The 19,443-nt window shown below is 45.2% G+C and overlaps 1 protein-coding gene across 1 annotated transcript in view; it reads right to left on the bottom strand.

Moving 5' to 3' along the window:
• The window catches only part of LOC120990058, a 165,155-nt gene that overhangs the window by 109,413 nt on the left and 36,299 nt on the right, over nucleotides 1–19,443 (bottom strand). Inside the window, exons 4-5 of the mRNA XM_040418568.1 lie at nucleotides 5,589–5,658; nucleotides 4,647–4,777 (exon numbers count right to left, since the gene is read on the bottom strand). Of these exons, the coding sequence (XP_040274502.1) occupies nucleotides 4,647–4,777; nucleotides 5,589–5,658 (201 nt within the window). The remainder of the gene's footprint in view (nucleotides 1–4,646; nucleotides 4,778–5,588; nucleotides 5,659–19,443) is intronic.

The following is a 19,443-nucleotide window of genomic DNA, read 5'->3' as shown; positions in this document are numbered from 1 at the left end:
TGTACGATTTTATCGGGTATATATGAGAATTATTCGCATCATGGAAAGTTTTCATATTCACTACATAAGTACAAGTGCGGCAGCGTGAGCTTCCACACCTGCTAAAACCTTTATAGGTGAGCCAGGAATCCTCTTTTTGTTTAGCCCGTTGCATATACATAGAGGGAGATATATCATTCCCTATAATTCGAGGTCTTCTGGAGACAATTCTACATCCTTGTCTCAACATATAGCGCAGTACATCATCATCATAAAGAATAGGCAAATATTTCTTAATTGTTTGCTGAATTATTTCAAAATGCTTGCTGTATGTTAAGACAAGTGTAGGTATATTCTCTTTGGTCTCACCCTTTTCAACCATTGAAACTGTGGGCTTAATGTCCCTCATATGATCGTAACATAATGTACCCTTCTGTTTTTGGTTTTTTTCTCTTTTTACTTTCATTCCTATCTCCAAAGAGGGAAATATGAGTTGGAAAAAGCAATTCCTCTCTAGTTTTATTCCTGGTGATAGCTAAACCTCTGGATATCATCCACCTCGGATAAGCAAGCTCTCTGTGCTAACCTCCTTTCAACAATCTGAACTTCCCTTTCAAAAGCCGCAGGAGTACTGCAGTTTCTATAGGCACGTGTGAACTCTCCCACAGGGATTGATTTAATCGTGTGGGCAGGGTGGTGACTATCAGCACGCAATATTGTGTTTCCTGTCACTTCCTTACGAAATGTTTTTGTTTGTATAATCTGACCGGGTATTCCCGAAAGTGTAAGATCCAGGAAATTGACACGTTCGGGATGCTCAGTATATGTGAAATTCAAGTTGTAAGGATTATTTTCGAGGTATTGCATAAAGCGTTGTATGGCAGGTACATCGCCACTCCATATCAAGAGCATATCGCCGATGTACCTACCATACCAGACTATATACTCTGAGAATGGATTTTTAGTATTATAAACATATGTCTCCTCCCAGTAGGACATTGTCAGGTTAGCCAATGATGGTGAGTATTTCGCACCCATTGACACACCTGAGATTTGTACATAGTATATGGAATTGAAAGAAAAATAATTATGAGACATCAGGAACTGAACCACAACCAAAACATAAATCGATGAAATCATCGGAAAAAACACTATATTTATACAGGTGGAATTCAAGTGCAAGCATCGCCACATGGTGTGGTATCGAAGGATATAGCGATATTACATCTATCGTCAGCCATCTGAAATTCTCAGCCCAGGTCATGTCATAAAAGGATCTTAAAATCGATGAAGTATCCTTGACATAGCCTGGGATTCTCTTGACGAACGGCTGCAAAATACAGTCTAGCCAATTTCCCAGTCTCTCTGTCAAAGATCCAATCCCACTGACTATGGGGCGTAAAGGAGGAGGAAATTGACCCTTATGAACTTTGGGAAGGGCATGCATTATGGGCGTGACTGTGGTCTCCATATTCAAATAGTTGAATTGCTTTTGGTTAATATGACCCTGTTCTAGGCCCACTCGCAAGACCTCAAGGAATTCCACCCTGTACCGTCGTAAAGGATCGGTATCTAACCTTCGGTACACGGTGGGATCCGACAGGAGATTACTCATTTGTTGGCAGTACATGTCCCTGTCCAGGACGACAATGGACCCTCCTTTGTCAGCCATTTTCGTTATAATGCGATTATTATCAAATAATTCCTTAAGTGCTTTTCTATGGCTGGCTGATAGATTGTTATGTCCGCTCTCGTCATGGCAGCGACTATGTATCTCCTTTAATTCCCTTTCTATGATATCCTGGAAAATGTCCATATTGGCTGTTCTGGACATAGTTGGATAAAACCCAGGGTTATAGGTTTTAAACTTTTGGACATTGATATTCATTTTTTTTATTTTGGACAGCCTTATCTAGATAGCGGAGGGTTCCACCTTTTCCTCCTTTCCATGCCCCCGCCCTCCAGGTGGGGGTGGAACCAGGTGCTCCCAGACCAGTATTTAATCTTTGGAAAAGACACTGCTCACAGTTAAGAATAAGAACTCTGTTCGAAACGCGTCAATGTTGCTGCACTAGTGGGTGGATGTCCTGTACACTATTTTTTATTACCTGAATAAAGACAAGGATTTTAGCTACCAAGAAATCGTGAGTGCTGGAACTGTTCCGTGCACACGGGTGATTCAAATGATTGAGTGAGCTGGACTTTCTCTGTGTAAAATGAGAGACATCAGGTAACATGCTGCCCATAGAAGTCTATTGGAGGGGAAGGAGTGAGCTACTAGAGGGAGACAGAAGAAGAAATACACAGAGATGCTGCTGCAGGCTCTAGTACACTTTCCATCTCACCACAGTGCTGTATTTACAGCAACACTGCTCAGTACTGCTGTACAATGTCCTCCATGCTACAGAAGCAGGATCTACTCTGCCCCATGTGTGATGTGAATGGGAGACATCGCAGGAACTAGTATTTATCCACCCAGGAGCTGAGCCCAGGGAAAATGAAAAATTTGATATGGAGCAAACAAAGGAGATACACAGTCAGGTCCATAAATATTGGGACATCAACACAATTCTAACATTTTCGGCTCTACACACCACCACAATGGATTTGAAATGAAACGAACAAGATGTGCTTTAACTGCAGAATGTCAGCTTTAATTTGAGGATATTTACATCCAAATCAGGTGAACGGTGTAGGAATTACAACAGCTTGCATATGTGCCTCCCACTGGTTAAGGGACCAAAAGTAATGGGACAGAATAATAATCATAAATCAAACTTTCACTTTTTAATACTTGGTTGCAAATCCTTTGCATTCAATTACAGCCTTAAGTCTGGAACGCATAGACATCACCAGACGCTGGGTTTCATCCCTGGTGATGCTCTGCCGGGCATCAACTGCAACTGTCTTCAGTTCCTGCTTGTTCTTGGGGCATTTTCCCTTCAGTTTTGTCTTCAGCAAGTGAAATGCATGCTCAATCGGATTCAGGTCAGGTGATTGACTTGGCCATTGCATAACATTCCACTTCTTTCCCTTAAAAAACTATTTGGTTGCGTTTGCAGTATGCTTTGGGTCATTGTCCATCTGCACTGTGAAGTGCCGTCCAATGAGTTCTGAAGCATTTGGCTGAATAGTAACAGATAATATTGCCCGAAACAATTCAGAATTCATCCTGTTGCTTTTGTCAGCAGTCAAATCATCAATAAATACAAGAGAACCAGTTCCATTGGCAGCCATACATGCCCACGCCATGACACTACCACGCTTCACTGATGATGTGGTATGCTTAGGATCATAAGCAGTTCCCTTCCTTCTCCCTACTCTTCTCTTTCCATTACTCTGGTACAAGTTGATCTTGGTCTCACCGGTCCATAGGATGTTGTTCCAGAACTGTGAAGGCTTTTTTTAGATGTCGTTTGGCAAACTCTAATCTGGCCTTCCTGTTTTTGAGGCTCACCAATGGTTTACATCTTGTGGTGAACCCTCTGTATTCACTCTGGTGAAGTCTTCTCTTGATTGTTGACTTTGACACACATACACCTACCTCCTGGAGAGTGTTCTTGATCTGGCCAACTGTTGTGCAGGGTGTTTTCTTCACCAGGGAAAGAATTCTTCGGTCATCCACCACAGTAGTTTTCCGTGGTCTACAGGGTCTTTTGGTGTTGCTGAGCTCATCGGTGCGTTCCTTCTTTTTAAGGATGTTCCAAACAGTTGTTTTGGCCACGCCTAATGTTTTTGCTATCTCTCTGATGGGTTTGTTTTGTTTTTTTCACCCTAATGATGGCTTGCTTCACTGATAGTGACAGCTCTTTGGACCTCATCTTAAAAGTTGACAGCAACAGATTCCAAATGCAAATAGCACACTTGAAATAAACTCTGGACCTTTTATCTGCTCATTGTAATTGGGATAATGAGGGAATAACACACACCTGGCCATGGAACAGCTGAGAAGCCAATTGTCCCATTACTTTTGGTTCCTTAACAAGTTGGAGGCACATATGCAAACTGTTGTAATTCCTATACCGTTCACCTGATTTGGATTTAAATACCCTAAAATTAAAGCTGACAGTCTGCAGTTAAAGCACATCTTGTTCGTTTCATTTCAAATCTATTGTGGTGGTGTATAGAGCCAAAAATGTTACAATTGTGTCCATGTCCCAATATTTATGGACCTGACTGTCTGGTGACAAATGCAGGATACAAGACAAATAATGGCTCATGTACTACACAACGCACTTTATAATGTCATGTCACCTGAAATTACATTTAGCTCAGATATCTCCAGGCTAAAAGCTGAAATGCACTGATGCCTCTTCTGTCTAGCAAATAGTGTTCCAGCAAACAGACCATCCCCACGCCAGAGGAATATCTGAATTTAGATTTTTGTATATTTGGTCATAATAAAACCAAGCGCTCTAAGATCTGATGAACTGCAGGTATGAACTACCATTGTAAAAATGCAAGGTCCTCCACACCATCAGTGCAGCTTTACTGAGAAGGATTGCATTTACTCTTGTAGCAAATAAGTGCATGTTACAGGCAAAATTAGCCAGAAGGGAGGAGATCATCTCTTTTTTACAGTTCAACCCTATATTATGGGGACTGATGGGTTACTTACTATATACAGGATGACTTCTCTGTTGTTCTACAGAAACCTTAAAACTTACCTGCTCCATCAAGTCATCTCCAGTCACAACGGCAATTTTCAGATCTAGACCATTTTTCTTCACAATATCATGCAAAGCAGCAGCACATGCCAGAGGGTTTGTACCTCCAGCATTACTGACTACACGAATACCTGGCAAAATAGATACATTATTATTAATACATCAGTAAAATGAACTGTTCATCTAGCTTAACGGGATATCCTTGTAGGTAAAAGTTATCCCCTATCAGATCGGTGGATAGGGGATAATCACGAGAACAGGGGCCCCCTGCTGCTCCCCTGAAATGACCAGAGCGGCTGGCCGCACATGTGTGCAGCTTCTCCATTCATTGCTATGGGAGTTCTGGAGACAGTGGAGAGCTGTGCGACCAGCCACTCTGGTCATTTCAGGGGAGCAGCAAGCGGCCTGAAGAGGGTATGGGGCCCCCGTCCTCGTGATGGGTGGGAGTCCCAGAGGTAGAACTCCCACCGATCTGATAGTTATCCCCTGTGGATAGGGGATAAGTTTTACCTACCAGAATATAATGGAAAGTTTTGACATTTCTCACCATTGCCAATATTTGTGCTTGCTGTCTGTGAATGGAAACATTACAGAGGTTGTTCAAACATAAAAACGTATCCCCTATCCACAGAATAAAGGACAAGTATCTGATCGTTGGGACCCCCACTAATCACAATAATGAGATGCTGGAGTCCCTGGGGTGAAAGCAGTGGAGATCACTGCTTCATTCAACACTACAGGGCTGCCAAAGAGAGATGAACATGGCACTTGGCTATCTCCATCCTTATAATCACCGGTGGTTGATCAAACACCTATCAGCTATCCTGTGAACAGGCGATAGGTTACTATGGTGGACAATCCCTTTAACACGCAAAACAAGACATTTGGTGTAATCTGGGTGAGTGTAGAATAATCATTTAACAAATGAATGACATAAAATACCTGATTTATGAAGGTCTTTCAGATATGGGGCCATAGCCGTGTGTATGAAGTCTGGTGTATATCCAAGGCTCTGCAAGTACAATGTAATCCTATCAGAACACCGCATCCTGTGTCAGGAGCATACTATACACTCACTGATGAAAGTGATCCCCCCATGTCTTCTCAGTTCTCAAGAGGGCACACACAAGTCTAATTTCCTTCACATGTATAAAGCAAAGTAATACCAAAGCAAAGCTGTCCCTAGTGTCCTATAGCTGGCCCTGGCTTAACCCCTTATTAACCAGCCTGCTTTCAGCTTTCGTGACCAAAACTTTTTTATTTTCCCGACGATGTAGTGGTATGAGGGCTTGGTTTTTTTGCAGGTCAAGTTCTTAATGACACAACTTTTATTAACTCTTTCTTGGGGCGGGAAGGATCAGAAAATACTGCCAATGAGTTTTTACATTCTAAATTTTGCGGCATAAAAAACATGATTTCTGGGTCAGTATGATTACAGAGATTCCACATTTTTTTTTAAGTTTTACTACTTTTTCACAGTAAAAAATTTTTTTTTTGTTTACTTAACCGCTTCATGTCCGCCCATAGGATATAAACGTCCTATGGGTGGACGTCTATCTCCTAATGCACGTTTTAAAACGTCTTTTCAAAAACAGCAGCTGCACGCTAATCGTGCAGCTGCTGATCGGGTTGCCCGCTGTCAGTGACAGCAGGGCAACCCTAACACAAGGCAGGGACAGTTCACGATTGCTGCAGACACAGCGCTCACCGAGCGCTGTGTCTGCAGAGCAGGAAGCGCTGTGCGCTTCCTGTTCCGGCCCGGCGGTCATGTGACCGCCGTGACCGGAGTGTGCAGGAGCTGTGTGAGGTCTCTCAGAGACCTCGATCAGCCCTGCTGTGAGGCTGTACAGCGCTGGATTGCTGCTGTACAGCCTCTCTAGGGGTGCATTTGTCCTGTAACTGGGGCTACTATGTCAGCCCCAGTTACAGGAGAAATCAACAGTGAAAAAAAAATGAAAAAGTGAAGCAAATGTCCCCCAGAGGTCTTGTATGACCTTATGGGGGACGAAAAGTGTAAAATAAAATAAAAATAAAATAAAGGGTTGAAAAAATAAAATAAAAAAAAGTTTCACATGTAAAAAAAAAAAAAATCCCAAGTAAGGAATAAAAAAAAAAATTAAAAATAGAAAAAATAAAATAAAATAGACATATTTAGTATTGCCGCGTCCGTAAAAACCAGCTCTATAAAAATATCACATGACCTAACCCCTCAGGTGAACACCGTAAAAAAAAAAAAAAAAAAAAAAAAAAAAAACTGTATCAAAACAAGCAATTTTTGTCACCTTGCATCACAAAAAGGTGCAACACCAAGTGATCAAAAACGCGTATGTCCCACAAAATAGTACCAATAAAACCGTCACCTCAGCCCGCAAAAAATGAGCCCCTACATAAGAAAATCTCTCAAAAAATAAAAAAACTATAGCTCTTAGAACATGGAGACACTAAAACATCATTTTTTTGGTTTCAAAAATGCTATTATTGTGTTAAAGTGAAACAAATAAAAAAAAGTATACATATTAGGTATTGCCGCGTCCGTAAAAAAACCAGCTCTATAAAAATATCACATGACCTAACCCCTCGGGTGAACACCGTAAAAAAAAAAAAAAAAAAAAAAAAACAGTCAAAACAAGCAATTTTTGTCACCTTGCATCACAAAAGGTGCAACACCAAGTGATCAAAAACGCGTATGTCCCACAAAATGGTACCAATAAAACAGTCACCTCATCCCGCAAAAAATGAGCCCCTACATAAGAAAATCTCTCAAAAAATAAAAAAACTATAGCTCTCAGAACATGGACACATTAAAACATAATTTTTTTGTTTCAAAAATGCTATTATTGTGTAAAACTTTAATAAATGAGAAAAAGTATACATATTCGGTATCGCCACGTCCGTAACAATCTGCTCTATAAAAATGTCACTTGACTGAACCCCTCAGGTGAACGCTGTAAAAATAAATAAATAGAAACTGTGCTAAAACAACCAGTTTTTTGGTCACCTTGCCCCATAAAGTGTTATAATGAATGATCAAAAAATCATATGTACCCAAAAATAGTACTAATAAAACTGGCACCTTATCCCCTAGTTTCCAAAATAGGGTCACTTCTTGGGAGTTTCTACTGTAAGGGTGCATCAGGGGGCTTCAAATGGGACATGGCATCTAAAAACCATGTGGAGTTCCTTTTCTTCTGCGCCCTGCCGTGTGCCCATACAGCAGTTTATGACCACATGTGGGGTGTTTCTGTAAACCGCAGAATCTGGGTAATAAATATTGAGTTTTGTTTGGCTGTTAACCATCGATGTGTTAAAGAAAAAAATTGATTAAAATGGAAAATCTGCCAAAAAAGTGAAATTTAAAAATTTGATCTCCATTTTCCTTTAATTCTTCTGGAACGCCTAAAGGGTTAACAAAGTTTGTAAAATCGGTTTTGAATACCTTGAGGGGTGTAGTTTCTACAATGGGGTCATTTATGGGGGTATCCACTATGTAGGCCCCACAAAGTGACTTCATACCTGAACTGGTCCTTAAAAAGTGGGTTTTGGCAATTTTCTTAAAAATTTGAAGAATTGCTTCTAAACTTCTAAGCCTTCTAACGTCCTAAAAAAATAAAATGACATTTCCAAAATGATGCCAACATAAAGTAGACATATGGGGAATGTTAAGTAATAAATATTTTATGAGGTATCACTTTCTGTTTTAAAAGCAGAGAAATTGAAATTTAGAAAATTGCGAATTTTTCAAATTTTTGGGTAAATTTGGGATTTTTTCATAAATAAAGGTGAAATATTTTGACTCAAATTTATGACTATCATGAAGTACAATGTGTCACGAGAAAACAATCTCTGAATGACTTGGATAAATAAAGGCGTTCCAAAGTTATTACCACATAAAGTGAGATATGTCAGGTTTGCAAAATTTGGCCTGGTCAGGAAGGGGGCAAAGGGCCCAGATGGGAAGTGGTTAAAAAAATGTTTGTGCATCGCCACATACCAAGACCCATACATTTTGTATGTTTCTTTCTATGGAGCTGTGTGAGGCCTTGTTTTTTCAGGACTTGTAGTTTTCATTGGTATAACACAACAAGAATGGAGGGCTCAAACACCCTGAGGAATGGATAGCGGTAGGTTCACTGCCAACTGGGTCACCTACCCAGTATAAAGGAAAATTCAAAAGATGCAAATAGGCGGGCACACCACCTTTTGTCACTTGTGTTAGATAAGAGATTATTTACGGGTAAACAAACATTAATAAAATTGGATCAACATAGACATGATTGTGAAAGAATTAAAAAAATTTAAAATACTATACTGAACACCTTAAGAAAATACACACCCTACAATGTAACAGTATAGTACACTATACATTCGCCGGTGAGGTAAGTATATAAGTAGCTCATGCAGATATATCATGTAAACATACTCCTAGGTATAAAAAAAATTACACCATGTTCGGCAAAATATCACAAGCAATAATCCGTATCAATATAGTCACTTGACTGTCACTTCCTAAAGGAAGATGGTATATCAAATATATGTCAGGTGATTGCGCCAAAAGTATAGATCCATGTATTATACCCCAGATCTGTGGATAGGTACACCTCTAAAAAGTGTACCTGAACTCTCCCCTATTAATCCTACTAGAAGTTTATGAATGAAATGCCATCTGGCTGTTAGCAGTTGATGGGTGTCCCTGCCCAGTCTAACACTATTTAATCAATGCTGCCAGTGTCAGACTATGCAGGGACACAAACCCCACTGGAAACACCCAGTTGGAATCTATTGCAGACTATCAGCAATTCATTCATAAACTTCTAGTAGGAATAATGAAGGAATGTGTGGAGAGGAGACATATGAGTCATAGAATTATTTAAGTCGAGAAGAATACATAATTTTTTTACACAGTGAGTCTTTCTGGGTAAAAAAAAAATGATGGTATTATTTAACACATAGGTGGGGAGAGTAATTTAGTGTCCCTCAATATACCCGTTACAATTTTTGAGTGTTAAAGAGGTTGTCCGGGCTTTTTAATATTGATGACCTATCTTCAGGATAGGTCATCAATATCAGATCGGCGGGGGTCCGACACCTTGCACCTCCACCGATCGGCTGTACGGGCAGATGGGCAGTGCCCGCTGCTGCTGTCCATAGACATATAGAAGCAGACAGGAAGACAGAAGGGATACATCTCCTTAAACAGCTGATCAGCGGGGGTCATCAATGTTAAAAAGCCCGACTACAGGGATATTGGGTATTAAAAATCGTCATCACCGTCTGGGAGTACAACGCATGCTTTTTCAGGCCAGGAAATTGGTCGCCAAACACTGGCTTCGACCCAAGCTCCGACTAGGAAAGATTTCTTAAATAGGTTGTCTTGCGACTAGAAAAAGGTGTTTATGTTAAAAGAAGTGTGTGGCGAAATTTGATAAGATATGGGAAACTTAGGGTAACGTATCCTATAGTTTTCCCGACTAGTCTCCCTTACTAAGGATGTAGATTCTATGATGCTTATACATGGCGCCAAGTTTGGGTTCCCTGGTATGTATAATTGAAATACCGTTGTTATGGTAGGATAATACCTGCTGTACTTACATGGGTGGTACTTCAGGTATTGACCATTAGAGTTAACATTGTACTGGGTTGGAAGCCTAGTGCCCGTTTCACTGCCTGGGGGGGGGAGTTTGGTTGGTTGGGTGGGAAATTTTTTGTTCATTATTTAAAAGTGAAAAAGTCGATGTATATGCCTTGTACAATTGACCATAACATACTGTAATGGCGGTCACTGTTGACCTTTATTATTGTATCGAGTACATTATATCCTTTTTATGCGCTTAATGAACAGACTGACTCTGATGATATTTGTAACCGCTTTATTCTTTATTACCAAGAAATTGTACAAGCATTCTTTATTCTGTGGAATATTGATAATAAAAACTGATTAAAAAAAAAAAAAAAGCCAGACTACCCCATTAATCTTCCTTGCAAATAAGTATGGAAATGCATATACTGTAATTGTGGTCATGGCTACGGCCAAGAGATATCCAAAAAACCCTAGGGAAGGAAACAACGGGAACAACCTAACCCAGCTAGGTGTGTCTTAGCTAACCTGACTAAATGGCTTGTTGTGTGCCCTAAACCATGATCGTGGGTAGGCCTATAAGTGGGCAAAAACCAAGCCAAGTAGGGTAGAAAAGGAACTCGAATGGCATGTGCAAACTAATCCCCAAGCCAACTGCAAGGCATCAGGGATCTAGAGCGAAAAATTCGGGGTGTATAAGGCAAGGCCAGAAGGAGACCTACAACCCATCTTGTGGATGACAAGGCCAGAGACATGGTGCTTAATATTGCGGATACTGCCCCAAAGCGGAATGGAGGACCGGGAATACGTTGTCAAATGGATCATGAAAACCAACTGAACCTTGTAAAGTTTTGGTTCTAGGGAGTACTGGCAATGCCCTAGCCTCAGGTGATCGTGGGACTAAAACCTAACTGCCTAGACTATGCAGGAATGAGGGCCAAAAAGAACTATGTAGATAGGGAGAGAATCCTTGAATAGTTCCCCATACAACAGCTATCTGCTAGCCGTGGTCCGCGCGTTGTTCTACTGTGAGCCCCTGAGAATTGTTTTAACGCTTGAGACGTGAAGACCGACCTACTATCTGAATCTTCTACGTGAATCTTCGTGAGGAAATGCTGAACCTTGTCCAAAACCCGATTCAACGTGGTTGTAGGGAGTCTGAGGTTAGTGCGGCAAGAAGCTACGAAGCCATAATATACAAGATTCTGTCTATGCCCTCCCATGAGTGAGGGAATGCAAATGCAATGAAGCTATCGGCGAAAATGAATTCCTGGTCGTGGTAAAAAGGCAAAGACTTTGCGCGGGGACCTGGTTGACAAGATATGATCGACTACGATCAGAGACTGAAATGCTAGAGGGAATTACCCTACTTGTTTCTCCTCTGGCAGGACCTGAACGAAAGCATGAACAATTAAAGCAAGACAAAATATCTGCGTAAGACATGACAATGATGCTGTAGGGCGAACCAGACCAGTTTGCGGTCAAAACATAAAGTGAGCGATCAACATGGATTATTAGGAAATTAGGGAAGCAGGTATGTATGTGATACATACGGGCCAAATCAGCCCAGATGGACAACCAACCAGGCAATCAGCCCAGCAGGACTGAAAACAGTCATCGGGCCCCTGAAGCCATGGGGCTTTTTTTTTTTTTTATCAAGAAATTATAACTATAATAAGTGACCTGAATAAGGTGCAGGTGAAATTAAACCATGAGCCTGACCGATGTGGCAGGCGATACCTAAGATAAACTACGTGGCCTGAATAAAATGCAAGGCGAAATATCGTTAGGAACGAGACCTGACTGACGTGGAAGGTGACCCCCAACAAAAATTCAACTGCATGACCTGAAAAGACGAAGGGAAACGTGACAGAAAATGGAGATTAATAATTAACTAAAATAAAACCTAAATAACATAAGCTGGCAAGCAGGTAAAGATGCGAGTCATTCAAAACCAAAAGCATAGCTGCACAGTCAACCGTTGGTCGGACCCCTGAAGCCATGGGGCCGAAGCAACCACCAGGGGCCCATGGGACCGGGCAGCTGCCAGGATGCGAACCTTAGAATTAAGGACGACTGGGGAAATAATTGGGGCTTAACCCGACGGGTTTAGTAATCAACCGGGACTCGATAACCTAGAAAGACAAAGACATGGGGTAAAGCTTCTTAATGAAATAAGGCTGAAATGAACCGCAAGTATTAATCTGTAAAATATAAATGAACAAAAGAAAACTTCTGAAAAGTGTGCCATGGAAAATAGCATCAGATGGGCGTATGACCTACCAATGTCGATGACAATTGTGAAATCCTCTAAGCAGGGACCCACGCGTGCGAGTCCCTTATGGCGGGAGCCACGCGTGCGAGTCCCTTATGGCGGGAGCCACGCGTGCGAGTCCCTTATGGCGGGAGCCACGCGTGCGAGTCCCTTATGGCGGGAGCCACGCGTGCGAGTCCCTTATGTTTTTTTTTTAAACCACTTATGCAGCACCAGAATGCCTTGAGGACTCGCATAACCATGACCCCCTCCAACAGCAAACATGGGACACTAACCAGCCTAAAACCATGTCGTACCCCTAACAAACAAAACATGAAAAACGGTCATGGGGCCCCCAGAGCCATGAGGCCGGATCAGTCATAGGGCCCCCGAAGCCAGAGGAATGACATTGCGGTGACGATAAGTAATTAAAACGTAAGCCGGACCTGATGGGATATGCAGCGACTTGAATGATTGGATTGGCTAGAAGGTGGCCTAAAGAACATAACTGCCAACAGGCGTTGAAAATACAGACATTATTAATCCGAAGCACATGCATACATAAAAACACTAACCACCGCGAACCATAAAACGTAAACATGAAATTGAAACAGAGGGAGAAAACAAGAGCCTGAGGCATTGCAAGTTCGCTAAGAGAAGTCTCTTATTGTGACGAACAGCTTGTGAAAACATAGCAGGAAACTTACTCCTATTGGCCCACTGACCTCCGCTGAGGAACTGTTTGGTGAACTGGGGCAGGAGACCAATCTGAGTGAATACGAACCAGAAGTAAAAGGAGACCAGTCTGAGTGATTATGAACCAGGATTAACCACCTCAGCCCCAGTGCTTAAACACCCTGAAAGACCAGGCCACTTTTTACACTTCTGACCTACACTACTTTCACCGTTTATTGATCGGTCATGCAACTTACCACCCAAATTAATTTTACCTCCTTTTCTTCTCACTAATAGAGCTTTCATTTGGTGGTATTTCATTGCTGCTGACATTTTTTGTTATTAATCGAAATTTAACGATTTTTTTGCAAAAAAATGACATTTTTCACTTTCAGTTGTAAAATTTTGCAAAAAAAACGAGATCCATATATAAATTTTGCTCTAAATTTATTGTTCTACATGTCTTTGATAAAAAAAAAATGTTTGGGTAAAAAAAAAATGGTTTGGGTAAAAGTTATAGCGTTTACAAACTATGGTACAAAAATGTGAATTTCCGCTTTTTGAAGCAGCTCTGACTTTCTGAGCACCTGTCATGTTTCCTGAGGTTCTACAATGCCCAGACAGTACAAACACCCCACAAATGACCCCATTTCGGAAAGTAGACACCCTAAGGTATTCGCTGATGGGCATAGTGAGTTCATAGAACTTTTTATTTTTTGTCACAAGTTAGCGGAAAATGATGATTTTTTATTTATTTTTTTCTTACAAAGTCTCATATTCCACTAACTTGTGACAAAAAATAAAAAGTTCTATGAACTCACTATGCCCATCACGAAATACCTTGGGGTCTCTTCTTTCCAAAATGGGGTCACTTGTGGGGTAGTTATACTGCCCTGGCATTCTAGGGGCCCAAATGTGTGGTAAGGAGTTTGAAATCAAATTCTGTAAAAAATGACCAGTGAAATCCGAAAGGTGCTCTTTGGAATATGGGCCCCTTTGCCCACCTAGGCTGCAAAAAAGTGTCACACATCTGGTATCTCTGTATTCAGGAGAAGTTGAGGAATGTGTTTTGGGGTGTCTTTTTACATATACCCATGCTGGGTGAGATAAATATCTTGGTCAAATGCCAACTTTGTATAAAAAAATGGGAAAAGTTGTCTTTTGCCAAGATATTTCTCTCACCCAGCATGGGTATATGTAAAATGACACCCCAAAACACATTCCCCAACTTCTCCTGAGTACGGAGATACCAGATGTGTGACACTTTTTTGCAGCCTAGGTGGGAAAAGGGGCCCATATTCCAAAGAGCACCTTTCGGATTTCACTGGTCATTTTTTACAGAATTTGATTTCAAACTCCTTACCACACATTTGGGCCCCTAGAATGCCAGGGCAGTATAACTACCCCACAAGTGACCCCATTTTGGAAAGAAGACACCCCAATGTATTCGCTGATGGGCATAGTGAGTTCATGGAAGTTTTTATTTTTTGTCACAAGTTAGTGGAATATGAGACTTTGTAAGAAAAAAATAAATAAAATAAAAATCATAATTTTCCACTAACTTGTGACAAAAAATAAAAAATTCTAGGAACTCGCCATGCCCCTCACGGAATACCTTGCAGTGCTCCAGACTAAAAAAAATACCTAGTAGCCATTGGCTCCTGAACTGAAAAATTTAGGAGCCAAAAGGAGACTTTTGTATTACTTACCAGTAAAGTCTCTTTCTCGCTCTTCCTTAGGGGACACAGGAAACCATGGGTATAGCTCTGCTCCCTAGGAGGCGTGACACTAAGTGAAAGCTGTAAGCCCCTCCTCCATCAGCTATACCCTTCAGCCTGGAGAGAGAGACTACCAGTTGCGTGTCCAAGTAGTGAAAGATAACCACCAACCGGAAAAAAGAACTGTCAAGCCCCAACGGGGGCAACCAAGCCGGAACCACAACTGTAAACCCAAATGAAGGGTGGGTGCTGTGTCCCCCAAGGAAGAGCGAGAAAGAGACTTTACTGGTAAGTAATACAAAAGTCTCCTTTTCTCGCCCATATTCCTTGGGGGACACAGGAAACCATGGGACGTTCCAGAGCAGTCCCAGAAGGGAGGGACCAGAACAACTAGACCAACACCAGAGGCATCAATCAACTGCCGCCTGCAACACCAGACGGCCTAAAGCAGCGTCAGCCGACGCATGAGTATGCACCCTGTAGAACTTGGTAAAAGTGTGCAAGGAGGACCACGTGGCCGCCTTGCAAATCTGCTCCGTAGAAGCCCGATTCCTCTGAGCCCAGGAAGCACCGACCGCTCTAGTGGAGTGAGCGGTAACACCAAGGGGCGGAACCTTGCCCTTGGCGAGATAAGCCTCAGTAACAGCCATCTTGACCAAACGGGCGATAGTAACTTTGGACGCCGCCATCCCTCTGTGCGACCCCTCCGGAACCACAAAGAGCGAGTCAGTACGCCTGAAAGAGCTGGTCACCTCCAGGTAAACCTTGAGCGCCCTGACAACGTCCAGGCGATGAAGCTCCCTCTCCCGGGGGTGGGAAGGGGAAGGACACAAAGAGGGGAGAACGATGTCCTCGTTCAGATGAAAGGCGGAGACCACCTTAGGAAGGAAGGAAGGGACCGGACGAAGGACCACCTTGTCCTGGTGGAACACTAGGAAAGGTTCCAGACAGGAGAGTGCAGCCAATTCGGACACCCTCCGAAGAGAGGTGACGGCCACAAGGAAAATAACCTTGCAGGACAGAAGTCGCAAGGAAACCGTCCGCAGAGGCTCGAAAGGAGAAGCCTGGAGCGCTGAGAGAACCAGGTTCAGGTCCCAGGGCGGTACCGGAGGGCGGTACGGGGGAACCGCGTGAGCCACGCCCTGAAGGAAGGTCTTGACAGGACCAAGGGGGGCCAGTGGGCGCTGAAACAAAATGGACAGCGCAGACACCTGACCCTTCAAAGAACTAAGACCCAGACCTTGGGCAAGTCCGCTCTGCAGAAAGGACAAAACAGTGGGGAGAAAAAAGCGGAGCGGAGGAATCCCCAGATCGGCACAGAACCCCAAATAGGTCCTCCAGGTCCTATAATAGATCCTAGAAGAGGACGGCTTGCGGGCACGGATCATGGTGCGGACGACGTCCGCAGAAAAACCCCTACGTGTCAAGACGGTGGTCTCAACAACCACGCCGTCAAACGTAGGGACCTTAAACGCGGGTGGAAGATCGGTCCCTGAGAGAGAAGATCTTCCCTGGCGGGCAGCGGCCAGGGCGCGTCTGCCAGGAGCAGCATGAGGTCGGCATACCAAGACCGGCGGGGCCAGTCCGGAGCGACCAGAATCACCGAGACGCCCTCCGCCGCGATCTTCCGAAGGACTTTGGGCAGGAGTGGGATGGGAGGGAATATGTACGGACGCGCGAAGCCTCGCCAAGGACGAACGAGGGCGTCGGCTCCGCAAGCTCCCGGATCCCTGGCCCTGGACAGATAGGCGGGGACCTTGTGATTGAACTTGGAGGCCATGAGGTCCACGTCCGGCATGCCCCAACGAAGGCAAATGGCCTCGAATACCTCCGGGTGAAGAGACCACTCGCCGGGGTCGACAGTGGTGCGACTGAGGAAGTCCGCCGCCCAATTGTCCACCCCTGGAATAAAAATTGCCGATAGAGCCGGGACGTGGGCTTCCGCCCAACGGAGAATGCTGGTGACCTCCCGCATCGCTGCAGCGCTGCGAGTGCCCCCCTGGTGGTTTATGTATGCCACGGCCGTGGCGTTGTCCGATTGCACACGAACTGGATGACCCTTCAGCAGATGAGTCCAGTGTCGCAGAGACAGAAGGGGCGCTCTCAGCTCCAGGACATTGATCGAGAGTTTGGACTCCGATGGAGACCAAATGCCCTGGACGGATCGGGGAGGAAACACGCCTCCCCAGCCCAAGAGACTGGCATCGGTTGTAACCACCAACCAGTTGAGCGGCAGAAAGGACCTGCCCAGAAGAGGGGACTGTAACCACCAGCGGAGAGATGACCGCACCGGAGGCGATAGATGGAAGGGATGATCCAGAGACTGCGGCGATTTGTCCCAGGAGGAGAGGATCGCCCGTTGGAGAGGGCGGGAGTGAAACTGCGCAAATGGGATCGCCTCTAAGCAGGCAACCATCTGCCCCAAGACCCGCATGCAGAAGCGGAAGGACGGTCGACGGTGGAGAAGGAGACCCCGAATCGCCCGGCGGAGGGTCAATCGTTTTTCCGAGGGAAGACGTACCTCCGCCGCTCCCGTGTCTAAAAGCATTCCCAGGAAGACCAGTTGTCTGGAGGGGGGAAGGGAGGACTTGGGGAAGTTGATGACCCAACCGAACCTCGCCAGAGTCTCTAGAGTGAGATCCACGCTGGCAACCGCTTGAGAAAGGGACAGAGCCTTGATGAGGATATCGTCCAAGTACGGTAGCAGAAAAACACCCCTGGAACGGAGTAAGGCCAAAACCGGGGCCAGGACCTTGGTGAACACCCGGGGGGCTGTTGCCAGCCCAAAGGGAAGGGCGACAAATTGGAAGTGGAGGTCCCCCACGGCGAATCGGAGGAAGCGATGGTGACACCGGGCTACCGGAACATGGAGGTAGGCATCCTGTATATCGATGGAAGACATGAAGTCTCCCCGCTCCAGGGAAGCCACCGCGGAACGGAGGGACTCCATCCGAAACCGTCGAAGGAGGAGAAAACGGTTGAGCTTTTTGAGGTCCAAAATGGGCCGCACCGAACCTCCCTTCTTGGGAACTACAAAGAGGTTCGAATAGAACCCTTGGAACCTTTCCTCTAGAGGAACGGGGGTAATCACCCCTCTGTCCAGTAAGGCTTGAACAGCCGCGGAGAACGCAGCCGCGCTTTTCGGGTCCCGCGGCGGGCGGGAGCGAAAGAACCGATCTGGAGGGAAGGACGCGAATTCGATTTTGTATCCGGAGGACACAATTTCGAGAGCCCAGGCGTCGGAGACGTGAGCCATCCAGACGTCCCTGAAAAGGAGGAGCCGGCCCCCCACCCGGGTGGGTGGGGGCGCGCCTTCAGGCAGAGGACTGTTTTGCTGCGGGTGTGCGGGCAGCCTGCGCCAGGAGGGCTGCGCCCGAAAAAACGGCTTCCTACGCTTATCCTGGGGAGGGACTGAAGCGGCAGCTGTGGGGGGAGCCCCAGAGGTCCTGCGGGAGGACCGAAAACGAGATGCACTAGGTCGTCCGCGGGGGGCGCCCCTGGCTTGGGGTTGAGGAAGATGGGTGCTTTTACCACCCGTGGCCTCCGAAATAAGCTCGTCTAGGCGGACCCCGAAAAGGCGGGAACCCGCAAACGGTAGCCCCGCCAAGGAACGTTTGGAGGCAGCGTCCGCCTTCCAAACCTTCAGCCAGAGTTCCCTCCTGACAGAAACTGCCAGGGCGGAGGAGCGTGCTATAAGGGCTCCCGCATCAAGGGAGGCCTCACAAACAAAATTCCCGGCCCGAATAATAAGCTGGGCCAAGGAACGTAGGTCCTGGATGGGGACGTCCGAGTCCAACTCCTGCTCCAGCTGCGCACCCCAAGCAGAAATTGCTTTTCCTGCCCAAGCAGAGGCAAAAACCGGTCTGAGGGCAGAACCGGAGGCAGCAAAAATGCCCTTGGAAAGGGTCTCCATGCGACGGTCCTCCGCTGACTGAAGAGAGGACCCGTCGGGAACAGGGATGGCCGTGTTCTTTGACAAACGGGCCACAGGGGGGTCCACCTTGGGTGGGGACGACCAGGTGGCCACGACATCGGCTGGAAAAGGATAGCAAATGTCCAGCTTCTTGGGGTTGACAAAACGGGTGTCCGGGCGAGCCCAAGCCTTAGACACCACGGAGGAGAAATCAGAGTGGATTGGAAAAACCTTTGAGGCCTGCCTGGGTCTGATAAAGGAGACGCTAGCTGCGTCAGAGCTAGGGGGGTCATCTTGCACCTTAAAGGTGTCACGAATATCAGAGATGAGTTGACCCATCGCTGAGGCTAGCTTGGACGGCAGGGCCGAGTCCATTTCCAAATCTGAAACCGCCAATTCACCTTCAGAGAGCGAATCCTTTGGAGAGGAGAGGCCCGTCTGAGTGCGCACGCGTGGCGGGGAGAGGGAGGCATCCGAGGAGGAGGCTCGCTCTACTCTAAAACGCTTCTGAGAGTGCCTAGCTCGGGAAGGGTCACTAAGAGAGGGTGAACCCGCCGCAGCGGCAGAAGCGATGGACCCGGAGGGCGCGACAGTAAGAGTGGCGTCCTGCGGGGTAGGCGGCCTGTCTATTAGGCGGCCCACGACATGAGTGAGGCTTTCCA

Source organism: Bufo bufo, chromosome 2 (genome assembly GCF_905171765.1).
Source record: "Bufo bufo chromosome 2, aBufBuf1.1, whole genome shotgun sequence".
NCBI classification, from domain to species: Eukaryota; Metazoa; Chordata; class Amphibia; order Anura; family Bufonidae; genus Bufo; species Bufo bufo.
This window is presented reverse-complemented; position numbering and strand designations above follow the sequence as displayed.